The 17,981-nt window shown below is 36.9% G+C and overlaps 1 protein-coding gene and 1 pseudogene across 9 annotated transcripts in view; both read right to left on the bottom strand.

The window, feature by feature from the left end:
- The window catches only part of NEK1 (NIMA related kinase 1), a 237,355-nt gene that overhangs the window by 171,190 nt on the left and 48,184 nt on the right, over nucleotides 1–17,981 (bottom strand). For all 9 annotated transcript variants that reach the window (XM_086703869.1, XM_086703870.1, XM_086703872.1 and 6 more), the window contains 2 exons: nucleotides 13,454–13,514; nucleotides 11,031–11,182 (listed from right to left, as the gene is read on the bottom strand). In XM_086703869.1, the coding sequence (XP_086559995.1) occupies nucleotides 11,031–11,182; nucleotides 13,454–13,514 (213 nt within the window). The remainder of the gene's footprint in view (nucleotides 1–11,030; nucleotides 11,183–13,453; nucleotides 13,515–17,981) is intronic.
- On the bottom strand, nucleotides 2,869–6,435 carry LOC112858204 (cytochrome c oxidase subunit 5A, mitochondrial pseudogene; annotated as a pseudogene).

Below are 17,981 nucleotides of genomic sequence, written 5' to 3'. Positions count from 1 at the left end.
AAATAAAAATATCAAGCTGGGGTCCTAGGTAGCTCAGTCGGTTAAGTTTCTGACTCTGGGTTTCAGCTCAGGTCATGATCTCACAGTTTGTGAATTTGAACCCCGATTCAGGTTCTGTGCTAGCAGAGCCTGCTTGGGATTCTCTCTCTCCCTCTCTCTCTGCCCCTCCCCTGCTCTCATTCAAAATAAATAAGTAAACTTAAAAATATATATATATCAAGCTGTTTCTTTGTCACACAGGTATTTTCAACTGTATCTATACAGAAGAGAAAAATATGGTAACATAAAACATCCATATTAAGACAAATGTTTTGTTCTGTATTTCTTTTTAAAAATATGAACCAGGGGCACCTGGGTGACTCAGTCGGTTAAGCGTCCGACTTCGGCTCAGGTCATGATCTCGCGGTCCGTGAGTTCGAGCCCGCATCAGGCTCTGTGCTGACAGCTCAGAGCCTGGAGCCTGTTTCAGATTCTGTGTCTCCCTCTCTCTCTGACCCTCCCCCATTCATGCTCTGTCTCAAAAATAAATAAACGTTAAAAAAAAATTAAAAAAAAAAATCTGAACCAAAACACTAAAACATATTCATAGAGCTCCCTCTGGTGGCACAATAACAGAATCTTAAAAAAAAAAAATAACATTATTACAGGAACTGGAGCAAAGAAAGTTTCTATGAAAATATTCCCAAAATTTGTTGGGTAGTAATAACTTAATACATTATTAGTTTAAATTTTTACAACTGCAAATGATAGACAATATCATTAAGTGTTTATGGTTTTTCTTATAAACTTCTCATTATGAAGCTTTCACCTCCTCCATGAACGCACCAAATGTATACCTATTATGGAGCAATTCCTCCTGAAGAACTGAGGGCTGACTGAACAGCTTCTGCATAGCAAAAGACAGAACAGCAAAAGAGACAAAAGACATGGTAAAAAAACAAAAACAAAAACAGGGAATCCCCACCCCAATGCTGAGAACTACAGTGGGGACGGATAGTACTGAGGAGCTAGGAGCAAATCAGTCTGCCCTGGAGTACAGACAAAAAGCCACACTTGCCTACTTGCCTCAGCATGCCCTGGGTCCCTACTCCACACCATCCCCCAGAGGCTTGGGGCTTCAGAAGAGTAACTAGCACATAAAAGAGCCAGCCCTAAAACTCTACCAAGGGCAGGAGAGCTGCTCGTATCCTTTCTGGGCCAAGACAGAGGGGCTAGTGAGCAACACAGTTTACACTCCCCCTCCACTTTAGTAAGCTTGTCTGCCACCTGAGTGGACCCTGGACCTCTAACCCACATCAACGCAGCCACCAGGCCGTGAACACGACACTCTTGGTCAGCACTTACTATAGCTCCAGCTTTTGTGTCAAGGTGACATAGGTGTGCAAAGCACCCTGGAACACTCCAGGCCCAGATCACTCTGGCTTCAGACAGCTTACTAGGGCACCCCTGGTGCACGGTATTATGGGACCTCCCAGCTGATGCCTATTTCAACTCCAGCTGCCCCAAAACACCCCCAAGTGTACTGGTGCTGATGTGGCAAAATGGAAAAGAAAATGTAGATAAAATTAAATTTACTGCCCAATGGCAAAAACTTGAGGCAGGGAGAGTAAAACATTTCTCTAGGAACTCTCTACAGTCTTAATGTTAATGTTTTGCTAGAGGGAAAAACAACCTTAGCTTGACAATAGCTAGGCCTCCAATATCTTAAGAGTCTTCTTTAGCATATGAAATTCGTTTTGGAAACCTCCCTTTTGGCTTTTCCTCCCCAACTCCACAGTATATAACCAGTCACTCCTTATAACCCCAGAGCAGTTCTTTCTGGCCATGGGTCCTGTCCCCGTGTTTTAATAAAGGGATTTCTTTCAACTGAAATGGCAATAATTAATAACATGAAGACATCAAAAGTAAAAATCTCACTAGAAATGGCAAAGATAGGATTAATCACTTATAAAGATTCTAAAAAGCTTGAAAGAAAAAAGTAAAATTAACTACAATAATTAGTTAAGGGATACATAAAATAAGAAAAACATAAGAGTGACTTAAAAATATAACATGTGGAGGGGAAAGAAAAATGTAGTTTTGGAAGGTGTTCAAATTTAAGTTGCTATCAACCTAAGCTCTCATACATGTCAAGATGATACAATGTGAATCTCACAATACCACAATGCAAGAGCTTATAGTAAATGCACAAAAGAAAATGAGAAAAAAAACTACACATGACATTAAAGAAACTCATCAAATAGGCACATGAAAAGATGCTTAACATCACTATCATCAGGGAAATACAAATCAAAACCACAATGAGCTATCACTTCACACTAGTGAGAAAGGACAGTATCGAAAAGACAAGAAATAACAAGTGTTGACAAGGATGTGGAAAAAAGGGAACCAACTCTCAGAGCACTACTGGTGGAAATGTAAATTTGTGCAGCCACTACAGAAAACAGAATGGAGGTTCCTCAAAAAAACAGAACTAGAGCTACCATATGATCCCAGTAATTCTACTAGTAGGTATCTATCCAAAAGAAATGAAAACATTAATTGGAAACAATATATGTACTTCTATGTTCACTGCAGCATTATTTACAATGGTGAAGATATGGAAATGACCCAAGTGTCCATGAGTAAATGAATGGATAAAGAAGAGGTGGTGTATATATACAATGGCATACTACTCAGCCATAAAAAAGGAATAAAATCTTACCATATATGACAACACAGATGGACCTAGAGGGTATGATGCTAAGTTAAAAAGTCAGAGAAAGACAAATACTGCATGGTTTTACTTATATGTGGAATCTAAAAAACAAAAAACAAAACTCAGATTCATAGCTAGAGAGAACAAGCTGATGGTTACCAGAAGGGAAGGGGTGGGGGTGGTAGGGGACAAACTAGGTGAAGAGAATTAAGAAGTACAAACTTCCAGTTATAAAATAATTAAATCATGGGTTGGTAATGTGAACAGGGGGAATACAGTCAATAAACACTGCATGAACTTAGTAAGGTGACAGACTGACTTATTATGGTAACCATTTCACAATGTACACAAATGTCAAATCAGTCTATGGTATACCTGACACCAATATAGTATTATATGTCAATTATATCTCATTAAATCAAAACAAAGGAGACGTTTATAAGAATGTAATCAATCTGACTTCATATCAGTGAATTATAATACAACCACTGATGGTAATAATAAACATTTACATTAAGTATATATAATATTAAATTAAAACATAACAAGTTATCTATAAACTATCAGATACACATGAAAAATACAGGCAACGTATATTTGAATACAAATGTGGAGGGGCCAACCACAAAATTAATTTAAATTAAATGCAGTGTTTGGATAATGGGAATGTTACTTTCCTTAACTCTCAAAACTATTCTAAAAGACTACAGCATGTTTATTAGAATACATACTTTGTAGGAAAAAAAAACCTGCAAATCAAAGTTATACTGCTTAAATTACTTTGAAGAACCAAAAACTGTAACAGAAATGAAGTTTCCATCTCAAGAATTACAGATGTATATAAAAAAATTGATTTCGAGGAACCTGGGTGGCTCAGTCAGCTAAGTGTCCGACTTCAGCTCAGGTCATGATCTCGTGGTCCATGAGTTCAAGCCCCGCATCGGGCTCTGTGCTGACAGCTCAGAGCCTGGAGCCTGTTTCAAATTCTGTGTCTCCCTCTCTCTGACCCTCCCCCCATTCATGCTCTGTCTCTCTCGGTCTCAAAAATAAATAAACGTTAAAAAATAAATAAATAAATAAATAAATAAATAAATAAATAAATTGATTTCAGTGCTCTAAAGCTTTCTCTTCATGACCTCACACTGAAGTAGTCACCTTTAAGCACTGAGAATAAAAACTCAACAACACTGGCCTTATTTGTACCTAAAAGCAGACTTGTTATCGGGCCTTTAACCCTATTAAGTACTGTTAAAATATTAAAGAATATTACTTTCCTGATTTGGAATTCATTTTTTTTTTTCCTTTTCAGTACAAACTCATTTCCCTTTTATTAAAGTTCTAGTTACCATGACATCGTTTGGTACTGAATAGAGGAAAACTTGTTCAAATAAAGTAATATGTTATCATCAGTATTTTCTATAATCAGGCAGCATTATGAATAAATCCTTGAGAAGCCATCCATGGGGTTTACACTTTGTCAAGGCCCAGCTCCTCTGGAATGCAGATTTCCAGTTCATTTAAAGCTGGTCTAAGTTCCTGGATGACACAGAAGTAGATTTCCTTATGAGGCTCTGCTTTGTCCTAACCTCTAGGATGTGATATGCACTAGCAAAATCCTTTAGCTGTCTGAATGCCTGCAAAGCGGCACCAATGATTTTGGGTTCTGGAACCAGGTCACAGCCCACAAGCATGCTCATCCCTTTACTCAATTCGCAAGCATCAGTATCTGGCTTGTTGAAGTATGTTATCCAGTGGGCATCAAACTCCTCATTTGTCTCATGTGACTCAGGGGAGTAGCAGTGAACTGACTGGACAGTGGCCCATGACAGTGCAGCTGGGAACCAGGGCCCAGATCCAGGTACAGGAGGCCTCAAGGGCTGGCATAGGAGACTGTGGCTGTTGCAACAGAGTGGCCCTCAGCAAGACGGCAATGGTGGCACACAGCCTAAGCTGGAATTCATTTCATTTACTCATTTATTCACTGATTTTTTAAAAAGTCTTATTAAACACTCACTTTGTGCAAAATGTAAAACACAGCCCCTAACTTCAGAGAGATGACAGTCTAATAAAACAGCATTAAGAAGATACATATGAGGTACTAAAGGAGTTACCGTCCTGTTTCCTGTTTTTTAGAGGGTAAAAGGGACAACTGGGGAAGAAACAAGGAAAGCCTCTGGAAAAAAATTTATCCTAGTGTTCCCTAAGTCCCTTAGAACAATCAAGAACTATAAACATCAATTCACACTGCCAGCATAGTAGTGTTCCAGGAAATAATGCCAATATTACATTCTTTAACCTACAAGCTAACAATGTGAACAGTTACCATACAAATTACTCCTTTTGCCTTTTCTCAGGCCTACGACTCTAGTTAAACTGTAACATGTGAGGGCAAAAGAAATATAGTCTTTAGTTTGTATTCTCCAAGTGCTCACATAATAATACAGTATCGATATCACATGTACCTACACAGGAAAGAGAGTCAAAGAAAAAAGAACATTTAAAAAGGAAGAAGGGATATGTAATGAATAACGAAAAGAAAGAAAAAAGTACATACTAGTCATTAACTAATGCCAAGTCCAATTTAGATCAGACTTGCAATTTTGGAGCATTATTGACATTGGTGGATTGAATGCAGGTTCTGGAAAGTGTTCAATACACAAACGTGAATATGACATTTATTTGGTAGGGCAGTACTTTTTTTTGCCACTGAATGTTTGCTACATGAATATATTTTGTTTTTTTTATGTCGATAAGCCTGGGTCTAATGATGCTTAGATTTGAATTCTTGGGTAGGACAGGTAAAGGAATTATATTAATTGTTAGTATCCTTAGTGCTATTATTGATAATAATCTTAGCAGACTATTTATATAACTAAAGAAAACAGTTATTAAAACTTTTTTATTTCCAGTCTTCACCTCATGGAATAAAGACACACTCCAGTGTTCTCAAGAAAGTTGACCATTGTTTTCGTCTCTAGGTTTTATTTTTTTATTATTTATCAATTTGCTAAAAACAGTAACAAAAAGGCTTTTGTAAATAGTTTTACTACAATTTTTGTTGTTATTCATTCTTTTAAAGAATTAACATTTGACTGACTTGACAAAATCTAAGTTCCTATTCATTAATCTATTCACTCATGCAGTAAGTATTTATTGAGTGCCTACTCCTTGCCAAGAATCATTTGCCAGGAACCAGTGAACATAACAACAAGCAAGAAATTCCTGCTTTCACGGAGCTTACACTGAAATAAAAAAGACTAGCGATAAACAAGTAAGAAATACACAGTGCATTAGATAGTTATAATGTGAAGAAAAATAAAGCACAATAAAGTAGATAAAACTGTGGGGGTAGGGTTGAGGGACAGTTAAATGACATAGACTGATCAAGGATGAAAGCTCTATTCATAAGTTGAGTTCTGAATACAAATCTGAAGGAAGTTAAGGAGAAAACTGTGCAGTCTTCTTTAGGGACAGTCCTTTAGGAAAGGAGAATAGGAAGTAAAAACACATTTTCAAATAAGTGCTTGAAATGTTTGAAGGCAACAAAGTTAATTAGAATGCAGGCTGGGGTTGGGGGTAGGTAGGTAGCAAATGGGGGAGTAGAAAACAAGGCTTGGAGAGGTAATAAGGGCATCAGAGGGCTCTGCAGACCACTATAAGGACTCTGGCTTTTATTGAGTAAAATGAAAAGCCAATGCAAAGTTTCAAGCAGTAAAGTGCAATGATCTGACCTTCATGGTAAAAGAAGTATTAGGCTGCTCAAGTGAGAACAGACTGAAGTTAATTTTAGAAGGTGTGAGATCAGCCAAAACATTATAACCAAGGTGAAAGGTGAGGGTGGCTAGGACTAATTTGGCGACAGAAATAATGAGGAATAGTCAAGACCACTGCATATATTTTGAAGGCAGAGTCAACAGAACGTGATGTTGGAAGGGTAGTCAACGATAACTCCAGAAGTCTTTGATGAGAACAAATGGAAGGATGAAGTTAGCATTTACCAAATTCAGAAGGGATGTGTGGAGGATGTGCAATCAGCAGTTCAGTTTTACACATGTGAATTTTGAGATGCCTATTAGAAATTCAATTAAAGGTGGTAAGACAGATGTAAGTCTCAAGTTCAGGAAAGAAGTATTGGCTGCAGATAAAAATCTGGGTGTCAGTTTTCAGATGCTGTCAATTAGAAAGTGAGCATGGCACAAGAGGAAAGATACCCAAGGACTGAGTATTTAAGCATTTCAGCATGTAGAGAGGTCAGAAACATGAGGAGGAACTTACCAAGGAGGCTGAGAAAAGCAGTCAATCAGGTAGGAGGGGAATCAGAAAAGTGCAATACTTTGAACTCAAGTGAAGAAATACTTAAAGAAGGAGGGGGTAATCAAGTGAGTCAAAAACTGAGGCCGAGGAAGAAGAGAACTGACCCCTAGACTTAATAATACAAAGCTCACCGATGTCCTTGGCAAGAGCGGTTTTATAACAGCATGACAAAGCCCTGAGTGGATGGGTTCAAGACAAAATGAGGAGAAGAAGTGGAGACAGCATAAACAATGTTCTGGAAAAGTTATGCTGTTAAAGGAAGCAGAGATATAGGGAAGTAGCTGGAAAGAGATATGAGAGATAAGGAAAGGGTCTGGGGTTTTTTGTTGTTGTTGTTGCTTTAAAGAAGGAAGACACAACATATTCGATTGCTAACAGAAATGATTCAGTAATAGGAAAAATATGATGCAGAAAAGAGTATGAGTTCTTTAGTAGGCAAAGAAAAAATAAAAATAGTATACAAATGGCAAGGATGAATTTAAGAAACAAAACAAATGAGCAAAGGGAAAGAGAGACAAACTAACAGATTCTCTTTTATTTTAGAAACAGACTCTTCACTTTTAGAGAACTGATGGTTACTAGAGAGGAGGTGGGTGGAGGGATGAGTTAAATAGGTAATGGGGATTAAGGAGTATACTTGCTGTGATGAACACTGGGTGTTGTACGGAAGTGTTGAATCACTATATTGTACACCTGAAACTAATATGCATGTTAACTAACTGGAATTTAAATAAAAACCTTAAAAAAATGGAAGGTTTTGATGGGGGGTGGGAGGGAGGGGAGGGTGGGTGATGGGTATTGAGGCGGGCACCTTTTGGGAGGAGCACTGGGTGTTGTATGGGAACCAATTTGACAATAAATTTCATATATTTAAAAAAATGGAAGGTTTGACTCAGATCATACCAGAGACAGATCACTCAAAGTAACAGGATGAAAAGCAGATATTTATAAACAGATATGACTGACTGCAAGTAGTGGTAGTGAGAGCATGGGAAAATTTTCTTCCAATTGCTTCTATTTTCTCAGTAAAAGAGGAAGCAAGGTCATTTGCTTGAAGTGGAAAACAAGAAGGTTAAGAAATAACCATCTAGAAAGTGGGGGAGTAATTAGACTGAGGAAATAGAATAGGATGGCCAGAAGGTGCTCACTTGACATTATTAGTTATAAGTCTAAAGTGAGACCAGTCAGAATAGTTGTATGCTGTCTCCAACCACATTCCACTGCCCGAGTTCAGGCACAAAAGAGATGGAGAGTTGGATTTCACAAAGTTAGTTTTTGCTAGGTAATTTGTAATAGTGAAAGACAAGGGCAAGAGAGGTGAGGCTTTGTAAATTATAATGAAAGTATATGGATTTTAAGCCAAAACAGGAAAATAAAAATGAAGAGAGGGACACTGAAAGAAAAACAACTAGTAAAACCCATATATCCAAATAGGACAAAGAAGTTGTGGAGGTAGAGTCCTTGAGGAATAAGCTGGAAAGACAGGAAGTAATGGTAAGTCATGGGATGCTTATAATTGAAACTATGGAAGAGTTGCTATTATCAACAATGATAAACGTGATGGTATGACTACAGGTGAGAGTTCTAAGGGTGGTGGACAAAATCACTGAAAGAGAACAAATAAAAGACTGTGTACTATTGGAAGGATCATTGTTTTGGATACTGAAATCACCAAGAATTAAGACAGTGTTCGGAAGAGTGACAGGGAGTCAAGTGTTAAACTTTTCAAAAAATGAGGGTCTACAGATGAACCTAACATAGAAGGTTAACAGGTGTATAGTCTGGCAGGAAAAGCCTCAGAAACCTTTGGGGGGTAGTTAGGGAGCAGGGGAGACTCTTGCAGTGAGAAGCAAGGAAAACACCTCCCTCATCCTAGTTCAAGACCCAGCGGTATTAAGGGATTAGAGAGAAAACAGTCACTATGTAAGAAAGTTGTACAATAGTGTGTGCAGGGACAAGCCAGGTTTTAGAGCAAAAAAGGTGAAGAAGTGTAGAACACAGGGATTTTGCTGATAATGTGCAACAAGAGGGCTTTCTGGAAGAGTTTAGGGAGGTATGCAGAGGGTGGGGGTCAGATTAGGTTATGACCAGAGGGAAAAGTCTGGAATCCAGGGCTTCTGGTGATTATAGAAGAGGAATAAAAGATATGATGGAAATGGTCCATTAGGCCTAGATAAATGTTATACTGAAGGGCAGAAGGGAGGGAGGAAGGGAAGGAAGAGGGAAGGAAGAAGAAAAACTGGTATGCCACTTATATTGCCCCCCAGCCACAAATTCGCCCTCCGTTGTCCTCCTTGTGAGAAGAAAGTGGACAATATAAACACGTCTTCTCTGCTTGCTATCATGATGTTAAGCTTTGTCAGCAGACAATGTTGGAAGGACAATGCAGAAGAAAACAGCCTCTATTCCTGATTAGCATGCTTCCTTTCTTCTTGTTCCTGCTGCATGTGGGACACACAGTGACATTTACCCTGTGGGCAGCTGCCAGGATTGTTCTGCTGGTGCCCCTGCCAGCTTCCCTGTGAACTTTAGCAGCAACCCCAAGGCCAGCTTCCCACCAAATTCTGCTGGTGACCCAACTGGCACCCCAGCCTACTACCCAAAGAGTTCAGCAACCTCTAGCAACTCCCACCCGCACTCCAAAAGGCTTCCCAGAAGATTCAACGATCCTTCAAGCAGCTCCCCAGTACATTTCACTGGCACTCTAGGCAGGTTCCCAGGAGCTTCATCAGCTCTACAGTGGACAGTTTCATGTTTGCCAGCCTCGGCCTATGGCACATCAGTGAACTCCACCATCCAGTGGTTTACAGCCATACCACAAGCAATAAAATTTGAATCTCAGCCTTAAGGATGGGACTGGGGAGATCTTCCAAAGTCTATTCCTTCTTTGGGTACTCTGTCTCAGCCCTAGGAAGAGTGGCTGCTTCCTATGATCTGCTATTCCTATATTCTTTAGAGTTCTTTATCCCTTAAAGTTCATTCCCTAAAAATAGTTATTGATTATTTATATTAAACTTCCCTTGATAAAATTATTATGTGTTTTTTCTCCTGACTGGATGCTGACTTATACAAGTTATTTGAAGACTAACTTACAATAATCATTTGAACTACCTTATGACAGATTTTAACCAAAGTGACTGATGATTCCTACCATGAAGTTTATCTTACAGCAATGTGTTCACATGTGCCTAAACACATATATATGTATGTATGCATACAGGTACATATGTAGTCCAAAACAAAACAGGTTTCATATGCCAAAGCATGCAGCTATTGACATGAAGAAAAATGACAAATTCCTGCAACTAACACTGTGTTCTTAAGCATGTCACCTAAATGCTATAGGCCTTAATTTTTTCAGATGAAATATTACCAAGTAGGGGTGCCTGGTGGCTCAGTTGGTTAAGTGCCAACTCTTGATTTTGGTTCAGGTCATGATCTTACAGTCATGAGATCGAGCCTACTTAAGATTCTCTTTCCCTTTCCCTCTGCCTCTCTCCCATGCACGTGGCGGGGGGAGGGAGGGGGCAGCACGTGCGTGGGAGGACACACATGTGCTCTCTCTTGCTCTGTCCCCCAGAAAAAAATATATATATATAATTAAATACTACAAAGCAGACTATACAGTAACATTCCTTCCAGCTCTATGATTTTGATTTATTTATCTGATTGTGAATTCTCAAATACAAATTTTTCCCACATTTTCAACAAGTGTATTACATTTACTTGTTTTAGGCACAAAAACAAACGCTCTGCTCAGGTTGTTCAAAAGTGATTTCACAGATAACATCACTTTCTCTTTATTGCACCAACTACTTAATATATCTACTTCATGTTTCCTTGTGATTTTGGTAAGTCTTCCCGGTTTTAGAAGACTGATGAAGCAGGGAATAGCAATGTTCTTTAGTAACTTAACGAAAACAATCCTATAAGTATCAAGATAACTGAATTGAGCTGCAATAAAAAAAAAAAGATCAAATTTAATTTGTTACTAACACAGTTTGTAATATGATCATACCTGTTTATGTTTTTGAAGTGGTTTCTTTTCATGTAATTTTTTATCTCCAAATTTCTTATATGTTAAAGGTACTCCGTATTTAGCGGCAGGCTTTGTAATTTTCTGAGCAGACACAACAGAAGCCAAGCTTTGTCCTGAAGCTGGTCTTTTAGCTACATGGAAAGATACAAAGAGTTTTTTCTAGAGTTGTTTATATCAAATCTTTACTTTCAAAATTCTTCAAGATAGCACTTTTTCATTTTTACCATCATTGACAACATTTGAGACTTTTCGTTAAACATCTTATTCACGCCTTAGCACATGTCAATGCCTTCATTATAAACTATTTGATTCTAAAGCCACTTTTTGGAAAAAAAAAATCAAAAGGCCACACATCTCTAAGATATTGAAAATTTCATATTAAAAAAAAGCATATCCCTAAAATTGACTGTGAGTGATGACTGTATAAATCTGTGAATATACTAAAAAAACACTGAATTATATACTGTAAATAGGTAATTGAAGGGTATAGAATAATTAACAAAGCTGTTAAAAATGTTTGTAAAAGAACACTTACTGTTTTAGAAATTACTTTCAAAATTAGCACATAAACTTTAAGAGTAACTATTAAACACTAACACCATCATTTTGAGCAACATTAACACTTTCTTCATCTATATAATCTGAACGATACAGACCTACAGAAGAACAAAGACTTTAAAACAATTATTATAGCTCAGGGTTTAATGGAATGGGTACCTTCAAACACTAATGGTAGGAATATAAAATGGTCAAACTTTTTGGAGCGGAATCTGTATCAAGAATAAGGTTTATGGACTACTTTTAAAGAAATAATCAGAAGAGATATATAAAAAGGGTAAGTACTACAGCAATAATGAATTCAATTACTACTGAAACCTAGACAAGGTGAAGTCAATCTTAGAACAATAATAAATTCAAGAAAAACGTTTAAATTGAAGAAATTTAGAGGAAAGTCTACTATTTATGTCTCTCAGAGACATTAACTAGGAACTAAGAAAAGTGAAAGAAACAATTTCCCTCTGAAAGTTCAACTGTAAGATCAAATCAGAACACATATATACAACATCACAACACCGTAACTTGGCTAAATGTATTAACATAACCAAAGAAATACTATGTATACCAGTACACATACTGGCATACATACTGGAAAAGGAGATAAAGTCACAAAAGTGTAAAAATGGAGATTCCCAAGAGAAAAATATTGAATAGTTCCCATTCACACCCAGAAAAGAGGGAGAATTACGTCACTGATTTGGTGGTCCTTTTCAGGCTCAGTGACAAGGCTACCAGCAGGATAAAGCTTAATATGGGGAGTTGGAGCCCACAAAGTATCTACAGGCCCATCAGCAATACAACTCCTATTTGAGCCTCATGATATTAAACATTTCATTCATCCAACTGCTCTTACAACAAATTAACTTTCTAATTCCTATGTAGGCTTATCTACATGGAAAGAATGTGCTGACACGGAATATTTTGGTCTTTGTGACAATGAAGCTTTTTGATCAAGATGTGACTTCTCATGAGGCGTGAGCTCCAGGAGAGACATGCTGATTCTGCTGTTTGTCTGTCTCTTGTGAATTTCGTTTAGAGTGAATTGATTTCCCAGGGACTGACAGTCTCTGCACCCTGAGAAGATGAGTCTAAGTGTCTTTAGGAAGAGGCAAATATTGCTGGCCTTCCTAAGAACACACTGCCATCCCACTTCCAGCTTCCATGGGCTCAGTTTTATAATAGGGTATTTTTTTCTAGTAACTGACTCAAACTCAAAATGGAGACACACAAAGCATTATGTTTGAAAAACAATATACTCTTCAAATCTTACATAACTTCCACTGACTTTAGAAATCCATTCCGGTATCATTCTATGAAGAAGAAATACAGTGTCCTTTGCATACAAATATACATACACATAGTACATAACCACACCCACTTATAAATATTCTTATAAATATTCTGCTGCTGTTGGCCACATTTAAAAGAAAATTATCGCTGGTAAGGTACCCAACTTCATATTAACTTACTTTTTAAAAATTTTAGAATATGAAGTATTTCTCAAAGAAAAATATATCACATAAAGATGTACACCTAAGACATTTTACAGCATTCTACAACAATCTTAGAACAGCAGCTAAGAAGGACAATTTCAAGATAGATTTCATTAAATAAGGCAGACAAGAAATGGAAATTTTGTTATTAATTCATCAGAAAGTGTTATATATTGTCGTCTCTCAAAAATAATTTAAAGATGCATTTCCCCTGAATTAAAGTTATCTACAATTATCCCAACTTATTATACCTACGTATATCTCTAATACAATTAGAGAGAATTACTAATTAGCATCAGTGTATTAATTACTGCAAACATACCTGTTTGGATTCACATTAATTTCACTTACCTGGTATAGGCTGCACTCCAAACTTGGAAAATGTTTTTAGACAAAATTCTTCTGCTATAAGCTTAGATTGAAAGAGGACAAAGAAAAAGTTAGAAAAGATGTTAAGTTGCCAAAACAAGAAACCTATCCATTAATCAGATTACATTTTCTCCCTTTTTCAGTCACAAATATGCTATCAGATAAACTATACTTACTAAACCTAAGTAACCCATTCACCAAATTCATCTCATGCTAATTCCCTTCCACTCTTACAAAATTCTTACATAATTCAACATATATCTCTTTTTACTATTACTAAAATACTCTAATACTTTATTCCCTAGCATTCATAAGCATATTTTGAGAACCAAAAATCACATTTCCTGAAGTCATTTTCTCTCACTAAATTTTTTTCCCTCTTTAAGTGCAAAACGATGATGTCAACAAAGATTTAACTCAATTTTCAGTCTGTTTTGTTTCTTACTGGGTGGGGTAGGGGAGAGCAAGTGAATTTTCTCTTTAAGAGAAATGAGGCCTCCTGGAGAAAACAGTTCCACAGTAGCAGTGGAACAGAAGCTCCAACAGGCAAAAAAACCATGACTGAGATGGTCATCTGTCCCATTAAGGATTCCCATATAGCAGTTTTCAATCTCATACTGGCAGAAATGGCACCACTGGGGACGTATTCAATAGTGGAAATCCTCAGGCTCTCCCACCTCAGAATCACTAAGATAGAAATTATAGCAATGGGACCTACCAATGTCTTCCAAATGACTTTTTATGTATGCTGAACCTTGAGAACCACTTCACCAAAAGATAAATTAAATTAAGTGAAGGTCTGGTTCATAGGCAATTCAGAGCAACTGTGTAAATATATATTCTCTTCTGAACATTTGCATTTTGTCCCTTCCTTTTTCGTAGAAAAAAAATGGGTGACTTATGAACTCCAACTTGCCCCAAACCGGGCAAGTTTCTTTCACTGCTTGAATGTGAGTTTTACTTTTTTGTGTGAATGCAATATGAACTAAGAGATGTGGCATATACAACCCGAGAAGATTCTGAAATCTCTATGCTGTGCTATCCAACATAGTTGCCACCCATATGTAGTTATTTAGATTAACAATTTAAATAAATACAACTTAAAACTCAACCCATTGGTCACACTAGGCACATCCAAACTGTTCAATAACCACATATGGCTGGTGGCTACAATAATGGACAATGCATATATAAAATACTCCCATCACAGAAAGCACTATTGGACAGCACCTATACTCCTAACGAAGTAGAGTTTAACCATGATTTGTCAAGCTTCTTCCAGGGTGTGCAAGATTGAGAATTAAGTCCTATTAAACCTTGGCTGATGGTAGATAGAGAAGTAAGAAGAGATTAAAAAAAAAAACCCTACAGAATATTATTGTAGTTCATATAAAAAAGCTCATAAATTGTTTCAAAGTTTAAGCCATAAAACATGTATTATAAACTTTCTCACTAGAATACTGAACTAGTGATATATAGCAGAAAAGAGACCTTAGGAATCAAAGAAGAGCTTTCATGAAAAATGAAATCTAAGTGATATCTAAATAGCAACAAGAAGCTATACATATACTAAACACATACTATCCAATATTCTACTTGTTAATAATCATAATCTGCTTTTTTTTTTCTTTCCATATTATAAATCTTGACATACTAGGCTTGAATATTTTCTTTCATTGCTGGCTAGTTGAATTCTAGTGCTTGACACTGCATGTCCTAACCACTGGTTTTGGGATGCGGTGGGGTGGGGGTGGGGGGAAACTGCAGCAAGATTCAATGAAGTAGGTGCAAAAAGCAATAGTATATTGCATCATAAATCATCCTTGAAAATGTTATTTATAACAAAGGAGTATTATAAGACACCTACATTTCAGAGATTCTTGCTATATCCTATATAAGTAACCTTCAATCTACACATTTTAACTGGCTTTCTTGATTACTAATGTATTCTCCTTGTAGGAATAGTTAAATCCATACCTGTTTTCTGAAAATTATTTGTTCACACAGATGTTCTATTAAGCCAGAGAATATGGATAGTTATCTCATGAGTACATAAAAGTAATAAAACTAGGGGTGCCTGGGTGGCTCAGTAGGTTAAGCATCCGACTCTTGGTTTTGGCTGGGGTCATAATCTCATGGTTTGTGAGTCTGAGCCCCACCATCAGCCTCGTGTTCAGAGTGTGGAGGCTGCTTGGGATTCTCTCTCTCCCTCTTTCTCTGCCCCTCTCTCGCTCTGTCTCAAAATACATAAATAAACTTATTTAAAAAAAAAAAGGCAATAAGGGGTGCCTGGGTGGTTCAGCTGGTTGAGCATCTGACTTCTGCTCAGGTCATGATCTCACAGCTTATGGGTTCAAGCCCCACATCAGGCCTTGCGCTAACAATGCAGGGCCGGCTTCAGATTCTCTGTCTCCCTCTCTCTCTCTTCTCCTCCCTTTCTCAGGCACACACACACTCTCTCTCTCTCTCTAAAATAAACACTTAAAATTTTTTTTTAATTAAAAAAATGTAATAAAACTATGACTTTGCTAGGTATGTGATTTACAGAAGATTTTAACAGGCACCTGGGTGGCTCAGTCAGTTAAGCATCTCACTCAATTCAGCTCAGGTCATCTCACAGTTCATGACATCTAGCCCCACCATCTGGTTCTGCCCTGAAAGTGTGGAGCCTGCTTGGGATTCTCTCTGCCACTGCCTCAGTTATGCACCCCCCCCAAAACAAATAAATAAGCATTAAAAAAAAAGAGTTTAACAGTGGTCATTTAAATTAACATAGGCCATACGAATACTTCATATAAAATAATTGCAGTTTCAGGAAATTATATCAATAACCTGTGCTAATTGATTTGATATAAATATTTAACAAATCCCATCAAATTAAAATTTTAGTTCAACTCAATAAGTATTTATTACGCATCTATATGTGAGTAATAGAGAAAAAAATCATGAGTCCACAATCTTTTATACATACAAATGCCCACAGAACGGTTTCCAAGAATTATTAAATAGAATATAATCATATAACTTGATATTAATATATTTATATTAGTATAATAAAACAATATATTGATATTTTATATTGAATATATTGAGCACTTACTACATGCTAGACAGTAAGCAGTTTACAAACATTATCATTTTTTTAATTCTTTAAAAAAATTAAGATTTTTTAAAATAACCACCTCATGATGCAGATATGTTTGTAATCCGATTGTTTACAGGTCAGTAAAGTAAGGCACAGAAAGGTTTAATAATTTTACAGTTAGAGACGGTTACCAGAAGGGAGGTAGGTGGGGGTGGGTGAAATAGGTGAAGTGATTAAGAGTACACCCATCTTGATGAGCACTATTGTACAGAATCATTGAATTGCTATATCATACACATAAAATTAATAATAACACTGTGTGTGTTAACTATACTGGATTTAAATTTTTTTTTTAATAGTAAGTTTACAGCTAGAAACCCAAGAAGACAGAGAGTAGACAGGCAGCTGCCAGGAGTTGTGGAAGAGGGGAACAGGAGTTATTGGGCAATGAGTTTGTTCTACAAGGTGAAGAGCTGTGAAGATGAATGGTGGCACTAAATCAAAGTGAAAGTCTATTTAATACCACTAAACAGGGCATTCAATGATGCATTTTATGTTATGCACATTGTACCATGATAAAATAATTGGAAAATACAATAACAGAAACCTGAGACAGAGGGATAATTTTGTGATATGGTGATTTATATTAAGAAATAAATATTCGGTGTCCAGTTCCTGGCACACAGCTCCTAAAACTCTTAAAGTACCTAAGTGGTTAAGAATAAAGGTATCAAAATCCAAAAAGGATAAAGGTGTCTTTTGTTATGCCTAACAAGCCCCTTTCTTTTATTTTTAATATTGTACTGCATTTTTTTTTTAATTTTTTTAAATTTACTAAATCCAAATTAGTTAGCATATAATGCAACAATCATGTCAGGAGTAGATTCCTTAGTGCCCCTTACCCATTTAGCCCATCCCCCCTCCCACAACCTCTCCAGTAGCCCTCAGTTTGGTCTCCATATTTATGAGTCTCTTCTGTTTTGTCCCCCTCCCTATTTTTATATTATTTTTGTTTCCCTTCCCTTATGTTCACCTATTTTGTCTCTTGAAGTCCTCATACAAGTGAAGTCATATGATTTTTGTCTTTCTCTGACTAATTTCACTTAGCATAATACCCCCCAGTTCCATCCACGTAGTTGCAAATGGCAAGATTTCATTCTTTTTGATTGCCAAGTAATACTCCATTGTATATATATACCACATCTTATTTATCCATTCATCCATCGATGGACATTTGGGCTCTGTCCATACTTTGGCTATTGTTGATAGTGCTGCTATAAACATGGGGGTGCATGTGTCCCTTCGAAACAGCACACCTTGGATAAATGCCTAGTAGTGCAATTGCTAGGTCACAGGGTAGTTCTTTTTTTTTTTTTTTCCTCATCACACTGTGCCACAAACACAAGAGACATTTATTTTATGCCA

This window comes from Puma concolor, chromosome B1 (assembly GCF_028749965.1).
Source record: "Puma concolor isolate L17-30 chromosome B1, mPumCon1.1.hap2, whole genome shotgun sequence".
Classification (NCBI taxonomy): Eukaryota; Metazoa; Chordata; class Mammalia; order Carnivora; family Felidae; genus Puma; species Puma concolor.
The sequence above is the reverse complement of the archived record's forward strand: the minus strand, read 5'-3'. Positions and strand labels throughout refer to the sequence as shown.